This window comes from Brassica oleracea, chromosome C7 (assembly GCF_000695525.1).
Source record: "Brassica oleracea var. oleracea cultivar TO1000 chromosome C7, BOL, whole genome shotgun sequence".
Lineage (NCBI taxonomy): Eukaryota > Viridiplantae > Streptophyta > Magnoliopsida > Brassicales > Brassicaceae > Brassica > Brassica oleracea.
In genome coordinates this window covers 40,551,979-40,560,829 of record NC_027754.1, presented here as the reverse complement: position 1 = coordinate 40,560,829, position 8,851 = coordinate 40,551,979, and the positions used below count along the sequence as shown (strand labels likewise).

The window sequence follows — 8,851 nt, the reverse complement described above, 5'->3', positions numbered from 1 at the left end:
ACCATGACACTGACCTTGTGTGGCCTTACCGTGAATGTTCAATGCCCTAAATAAAACAATTTGTCCTTCTTTCTTTCTCTTTCAAAAAAGTGTGCTATTTGTTGTTTGTTCTCCTTTTAATTTGTTTCACATGAGATCATGCAGGAGGTTTCTGTCATGCTACTCATTTTCTTAAAAAGTATTACTACTGCCTGAATTATTTTTCGTTAACATGTTTTCCATTTTTTTTCAGTTCAAACCGTTTAAGAACCATGTTGTTTACGTTGTTCAAACAGCTGATGGCTCACATCCCGCGAATGGTAACTGTACAATATCTATTAAAAAAAGACGACGTGTTTTAAAAAGTAAGCAAAACGAAATTAGCATCGATATGGTGATCCTAGTCTTCTGACCTTTCTCTTGGTCGTTTAAGGCTTTCAATTCACGCATGTTATCAGATAGCCATCACTAGAAAATTAAGCGTCAACATTTTCTTTTTACAAAAGAAAAAAAAAGCTGATGTATTGATCTGAATTCTCCACCTTGTAAAGGTTTTGAATCTCCAAATCGCAAATTGAACTAATCATGACCTCAAACTAACATTGCTTGGAGACTCCCTGAGATGTTAATCGAAGAAAGATGATATTGGAAATAGTGATCCTAGTCTTCAGACCTTTCTCTTGGTCGTTTAAGGCTTTCAATTCACGCATGTTATCAGATTATGATCACTAGAAAATTAAGCGTTAAATTCTCGAAAATAATTTGTGGGCTAATCACTAGTATTATATCAATTAAATTAAAGATCATTCATTTAACAAAAAAAAATCACAGTTCTTGGAATTGAGAAAATTAGAAAAATAATCGAGGCCGAAAATAGAGCCATATAAGGTCACAAGTTGACCCGACTAAACAAAAAGTCAATAACTTGACCCGAATTATAACGGGTTGGGGTTTATTCGTTGAAGCTTGGCCTAAGCCCAATAATACTTGATGTTGACGATCACTCTGTCTCGTGTATCAGTGTATGTGAAGAGGCTTCACCTTTCGAGAGTATTAGAAAGTTATATGGTGAAATAAGTCATTCTCTTCCGTAAGTATCTAATAGTACTTTTATATACTGTAACATACATTAATTCAAAATTCAGGAGAATAAAACATATAAATTACACTCTGGAAATTGTTACGTTAACTTACTACTTACAAAAAAAAATGCATTATAAACAAAAACCAAACTCACTTTTATTCATCGGCTGATGTTAATTATACGTCAAGTTTGTTAAAGTGATCACATTTGCGTCTCACTTCTCCATCTTTATCGCCTTTAACGCCGACCATCCCTAGTTTTTCCATGGCACGAGCAAAATCCTCGAAGAAAGCCGTCTGGTTATCCGCATATAAATCCACAAACGGTCTCGTGCCATTGTCTTTGAACAAGGCGTGGTCGGAAGCTAGCAGTCCAAGACCTCTTTTCAAGTTCTTGAAGTACATATTATCGAATTTTCCTGGCGTTATCGGGTCAAGAAATGCCGCCATCGACTTATTTACCATGTGATTCTTGCATAGATCTTTAAGACGGTCTGCGTATCGCGAATCGAGCTCTGGATCAGCCCGAGGTCCAAATAACCGGTTGCTGAATTCTATGCAGTGAGCAAATCCCACAGTGTGCCCGCCGCTAAGTGCAACCATTTCCTTTAGAGAGAAACCATTCTTTTTGAATATCGACATCATGTCGTGTACCGTGTGATTTGCTATTGGTATGTTTCCATGAACTTTATGGGCTTTCGACTCAAACCCATCTTTACGACCTAATTTGACTTCATAGAAAGGTCCACCAACAATTGTGATAAGGTCACGCGTGGACTGAGCCAGGATGTCTGCGCATGACACCACACCAGGACAAGACAATTCAAGAGCGGTCTTAATGCGCGTCACGATGTCAAACGCATCTCCTGGAAGCGACTCGTTGAGCTCATCGTCGCGTTCAGCTTTGTTGAAAGAATTTGTAGCGACTAGTACGGACGCATCGCATCCTTCTAAAAAGCAATCGTGGAAGAAGACACGGAGCGTTCCAGCAGCTGTCGTTGGCTGTTGGGCTTGCTTTGTTGTAACGGTATCGCGAACGATTTTACTGAAATCGGGACATGTTTTTTGGTAATAGTCTTTCGTTAAATTTGTTGCTGGAGCCGATAATATGGACGGTACAGAGGCTAAGACGAGGAAGAAAACGTTAAGAAACCATGATGTCAACATTGTGAATTCATGAGACGTATATCGATTTTGCTCTCGTAAAATATGGAGATTGGAATTTATATTAAGATGTCTACGAGGTATAGTAGAACTCTCTATTTGATTGTTGCCGAGAAAAAATAGAACCATGTACGTACGTGTGGTTGGAGTGAGCATCTTTCTCTTATTCTTCCTATATTTGTAATTTCTCTATACATAGTATATTGTAATTTTAAAGGTTCTTAAATCATTAGTTAATATGGGGAAGTGTGAATGTTAGTAGGAAAGATTTGGATGTGTAAAAACTAAAAACCTTGAGGATAGCTGTATGTTTGGTTGTGTATATATCAATCAATCATAGGCTCGCTCGTTGGAGTTAAGGAGGGATATGCATGCGTTATTGTATAATTTGGTTTTAAATGACTTCTCCATTGGCTAATTTCTTTGCCGTGGGTGAGATTTCTTGTAACTCTTGATTCACAGTTTATATCTCCAAAAACAAGATAGTGTATTAACAAGTACGTAAAACCATGTCTTTTTTCTGAAATGAATAACAAAAAGTAGCCGGGAAGAAAGTTTACGAATGGGTGGTTATGGATTCAAAAGGAAAAATATAGTAGAATTACATAAATTCTGGTACAGTTAATTTATCAACCTACTCCTAGGCTCCTTGGCTTCTAACTGAGACACAGATTGATATCTTTAGGTTTTACGACCATTGATCATCTACGAGTAATCGAATACTCTATGAACCAAATAACATAGCCACATTATCTAATATAGTCATATTAGAAGCTCCGGTAGCATCCGATACCCTACTAGTCCAAAGATTAAAAATGAAGCTAACATAAGATGCTAAATGACTCGCCTAATATAAAGTACATATGCTGCACTGAATAATTCACATGAACATGCACAGATGTACTGGCAAGTGATTAGCCAAACAGTTCTCATACGAGTTACATATTTTTATCCCTACATAATATTTGTAACACTATCAGATCTATTTCATTATCATTTACAAATATCCAATGATACATTTTTGATACATTTGGTGAGCTGCATTTTCAATTTTAGTTAATGTACTAACAAACATTATGGAACGAAAAGGGAACATGGCTTAAAATATTTTTTTTTTTTTTTGAAAAAAAAGATAAAACTTATAACATATTGTTCCCCGACGTCCAGTACATCATTAGAATTGACGAACAGGATAGCGAGGGGAACTAGATTCAATGTAGGCTAAAACATTCACAACAATGCTTCACATGTTAATCATTAAAATATTTTGTTGACTACTTTCTTATTTATAATGATTAAATTTAAAGTTAATCCCGGGTTTTCCGTAATTACTTTGTAGACATTATTCACATACTGTTCAAAAAAATGGGACGATGATGATAACAACAATGACGAAGAGTTGGACAATGAGGGATGAGCAATTGATTACTGCGTCTCTGTTTAGTAACATGGCCCATCAGGCAAATGACTCAATTAAGCACAAGCTTTTCGACAAGAAGAAGAAAAGAAATTGAAAAACCAACTTACAACAACTAATAAAATGAAACAAATATCATATATTTGAATTGTGTGGTGTATTACTAATGTACTATTCATGTTTTCCGAAAAAATGGAATGGTTGTTGATAGATATAAAATTCTATAAATTGATAGGCTAGATATACAAGTGAGACTATGTAATATAATGTTGCTCTTGATTTGAAAGGGAACAAAACTAATCATAGACAAATATTGACTTGTGACCAACAAAATCATGTAATGCTTAAGATGCCATCCCTCATATCAATTTGTTGCTTACCTTGCCACCACATTTCTACATTTAATAAGATCTTGTTGACAATTATTATTATATAAATCTCACCATTCTCTCTGACCAACATTTGTTAGGAAATTAAATAACCAATTTGTTTGTTGTTAGATACCAGTTTTGGTTAACGTGTTATTGTGTATTATATATACGATGCCTTTATTTTATTCTACATATTCCTCCTAACATTTGAGAATCTTACTTTTACTTTTATATATACAGTTCTTAATTGCCCGAATGAATATGTCATAAGTTGTAATGATGCCTACAAATCACCTACCTATATATTTGTATTTATATTCATTGTTTTGAATAAGACTTAGAGCAACTAAAAAAAAAACTCTATTTTGAAGTTTTCAAAACTCTATATTTAAAGTTTAAAAGTGTTCTTCTCTAATAGCAAAACTTCAAACTTAACTTTAAAATTATTTGTATTTTATAATATGATCTTTATATTTGTCATAACTAATTTGAATTCATAAAACTTTTGTAAATAACTAGCACATATATAAACATATTACAACAATATTAATTAATAAAATATTATATTAAAATATAAAATTTTAAATAAAATAATTTAATTGATATTAAACTTCAAGCAAAATACCATATTATTCCATAAAGTGATTTTCGTAAAACATATATGATCTACTAGTGCATTTCGAAGTAAAAATAGCTCTCCTCATTTTTAATTTGTAGATTAGAGATACAAATTGTTGAGATCAGGAGATATTAATACTTGTAAATACATTAGATCAGAACAAGAAAGTAAAAGAGAAACATAAAATATTGCTAAAAGACTAACTTTTATCGATGATATTAATACTGGTGAATATAAGAACAAGAAATAATTGTACGAAAAGACATCATTAACAAAAAAACAACAACCATCTTCAATTATACAAAAAAAATTGGACAATATTTGGAAATTTTAAAGGTTCCGGATCAAACTTACATGACTATTAGTATTGTTGTAATATTTAAATATGTGTAATAGTTATGTCTTCATGTAATTTTTTTAATTTTTTTGTTAAATTTTTTTTGTATATTTTTGTTATCTAAATCTAGTTTTAAATATTATCTAAATCTAGTTTTAAATATTTTAAATATTCTTTTAAAGTTTTATTTAATTTTATGTTTATAATTAAATTTTGTAAACAAAACTTAAAATATTTATGAGATATAATTTTTATAAGGATTAAAATAATAAACAAAAAAAATATTTATGAATTATAAATGTGATGTGTAATTGTAGGGATCAAAATACAAATAAAAATATGAAACTTCAAATTAGAGCATCTCCAAAAGAAACTATATAACTTCAAATATAGAGTTTTTTGCTCTCAAAAGAAAAACTTCAAAACTTCAAATTTAGAGTTTTAAGTAGTGAAACTTCGGCTCCGACTGGTGACCTTTTCGGAAACACGAGGAACGAATAGGAAAGGAACGTATAGGAATAAAATTGCAGGAATGCAAAGGAATGTTTGTTCCTTATCAAATTTAACAATGAATGCTTTTGTTCTATATTTCTCTACAAAAAAAAAATGGGGAGGAACAAGAAGGAAAAACTATTCCTTGTGAATGGTGATTTTTTTTTGGAATGTTAAGGAATTCAGTGTTCTCTTTCGTTCTTTGGTCACCATTCAAAGCCTTCACATTTGGAGTTTCACTACTCAAAACTTCAAATTTAAAGTTTAATTTTTTTATTTGTATTTTGATCCTTATAATTAATTACACATCACATTTATGATTTTCAAGTATTCTCACATTTATTGTTTTATTCTTTAAAACTTTTGTATATCATAAATATTTCAAATTTTTTTTTAATAAATTCAAATTTTACACATAAAATTAAATAATTTTTTAAAAATATGATTTATAATATTTAAAACTAGAATTAGACTACAAGAATATTACAAAAAAAAATTTAATAATTTTTTTTAAAAAAAAAGATACTTGAAGACATAATTATTATACAAATTTAAATATTACAACAACACTAATAGTCTAGTAAATTTTATTCTGAACTTTTAAAATATTGTCCAACCAAATTTTGTGTAACCGAAGATGGAGCATTACAAGAATAATTTAATGGAATACTGTGGTATTTTGCTTGTAGTTTAATATTTAATTATGTATTTCTATTTATAATTTTATATTTTAGTATAATATTTTATTAATTAATATTACTGTAATATTTTTATATATGTTCTAGTTACTTATAAATTTTTTATCGATTTATATTAATTATGAAAAATATAAAGATCATAGTGTAAATTACAAATAATTTTGAAGTTAAATTTGAAGTTTCAAAGTATTTTTTTTTCAAAAGTGAAGAACACTTTTGGAGAAGAACACTTTGAAACTTCAAATATAGAGTTTTGCAAATAATATGCAACTCCAAAGCGTGAAGCGTCTAATGTTGATGAGGAAACGTGAAGTGGGCAGAGGGATAATGTTAATTTGAATTCCTTACTTGAGGAATAAATGACGTCCAATTTTTATGCATTTAGCCATTATGCATATCTGCACCTTTCAAGTGACTCTTACTCTTTCTTAATATCAAAAATGTGAAAAAATAAATTGTTTTTAATTACCATAGAAATTCGGGAGATTAAGCTCATAGCCTAATAATTTTCTACATATCCGAAGTCAGATTTTAGAAATTCTGATTTAAATAATAACATTTCGTATCAGAATGGTTTGAACTTGGAGCACAAGTAAACTAATCTCCTTGCAGTACCAGAGTAACAACACCGTCGGGAAATGAAATTGTTCGGTAGAACTCCTAGATACTATTTTTTCCGTTTCTTTTTAATTGCCGTTTTAGAGTTGGACACACAGATTAAAAAATATTTAATTTTACATATTTCTAAATTAAAATATCATTATCAATTCACCTAACCACATTTGAACCAATAGAAAAATAGATTGAGATAAAAAAAAGTCAATCAATTTTGCATTGAAATTATAAAACGATATTTATTTTGAACGAAAACTTTACTCTATAACGATAATTAAATTGAAACAGAGGGAATACGGGATATTACGAACATAGCTACTGATAATTCACGGGCAGCATGCAAAACTTTCATAGCTATGTGTTAGGAAAAGAAGTTAACTAACGTTTATTAATAGAAAGTTTGTTCTGTCTTCATTCACCATTAGTCCATTACTCGATTTTTGGTTGGTGTGGACTCCTCCTCTAAAGGGAAAACAACCAAGTGTGTTCTGTCTCCATTACTATACGGCTACTTACATAAATAAAGAGTGCAATGATAGTAAATGTTTCATTGGTGCCCAAAGTTTTAATTAATTTTTGGAACTTGTCAGGACTATCTTTGGGAAAAATAACGACCCACTTTATTGTAAGACAATTCCAAACCTTGTGTTTCTTTAGCTAAACTCGTCAATTAACTATCTTAGGGCATTATTAACCTCGGTCTCTTAGCCGGAGTTCTTACCTCATGATTTGACATTTTTTTTAACATTTTTCGGTTAAGAGACGGATTTTAGAGCATGTTTATTGTAGGTATCTTAGATTGAATCTCTTAACGTAATATAAGATACGGTCTCTTAACTTTTAACTTAAAAAAAGCTAAGAGACGTCTCTTAAATAAGAGATATAAGAGACGTCTCTTAGCTTTTTTAGTTAAAAGATAAGAGATTGTATCTTATATTACGCTAAGAGACCCAACCTAAGAGACCTGCAATAAACATGTTTTTATATCTCTTATTTAAGAGACGGTTCTTAGTTTTTTTTAGACAAAATCGTGGTCTTAGATAACTGAAGCTAAGAACCCAATGCTGGGATTAATCATGGTCTTAGCTGTATTGTTAGGTTTCTCTTTTCTTTTGTTGATACAGTAAAAAAAAAACAGTACTAGTATTAGATACTTCTCTTCCCTCATCGGTAAGTCTTTTCTGTAATGTTCTTGGTCGATAAATGCTTTTGATGATTTTAATTGTTCTTTTAGATCTATATTGTAGTACTGTAAATTTTTAGATAAAATGCTTTTACTGTATTTAATTGTATATTTTAGTACTAAATATCATTAAAATATAGTTTTTTTGTTAACGAACTTTTTTCTTGAGTATCATTTTGCTAATTACTAGTATCATTGTTAACGAACTTAAAGATGTCTGGATTAATATACTCCTTAAAACAACTATAAAGAGTAATAAAAATTGGCTTTAAAGAACTATGATACATCTTTTTGAGGTTAACAGTTTGTAGGAAAAAAAAAAAGGGTCCCAGCTTAGTTCGCTTTCAACTAATTATAGTCGCATAGCAAGCGAAGCTTCGCCAGAAGCAAGCAAGACGAGGGAGCGGAGCTTCGTAGACAAGGCTCGTTAGAGCATGATTAACCCGGAATTATTAGGATGAGGTTCTTAACGGAAGTTAAGAAATAATTTTTTAACTTCCGCTAAGAACCCTACTCTAAGAACTCCGGGTTAATCATGGTCTTACTTACTCGATGCAAAGGCCATGCATATCAGCATACGAAGTTAATACCAGTGGTATATCAGACTATTTGTATATGATATTCGTTGAACATATACATATAATGAAGTATAGAAATATAAAAGTAATAAGATTTATCTACTAAAGCAACAAACTAAATATGGATGAGAACAATCATCGCATCGCATATGCTACAGTATTTTATGAGTTATAATAAACATTATACGAAAATACTAATTTGTGGGGAGAAAACAAGTATCAGAACTTTAAGAAATATATAGAGGAAGATTCAAACAAAAGTAGGGGGTAACATTAATGACAATCATGCATAGTTGCATACAATGTGGACAGCCA

General features: G+C 30.8%; 1 protein-coding gene across 1 annotated transcript; it reads right to left on the bottom strand.

The window, feature by feature from the left end:
- Window positions 1–1,206: 1,206 nt before the first annotated feature.
- On the bottom strand, window positions 1,207–2,355 carry LOC106303294 (peroxidase 41-like). Its single transcript, XM_013739606.1, has one exon. The coding sequence runs from the start codon at window positions 2,353–2,355 to the stop codon at window positions 1,240–1,242; it is 1,116 nt and encodes a 371-aa protein (XP_013595060.1). The 3' UTR covers window positions 1,207–1,239.
- Window positions 2,356–8,851: the final 6,496 nt, after the last annotated feature.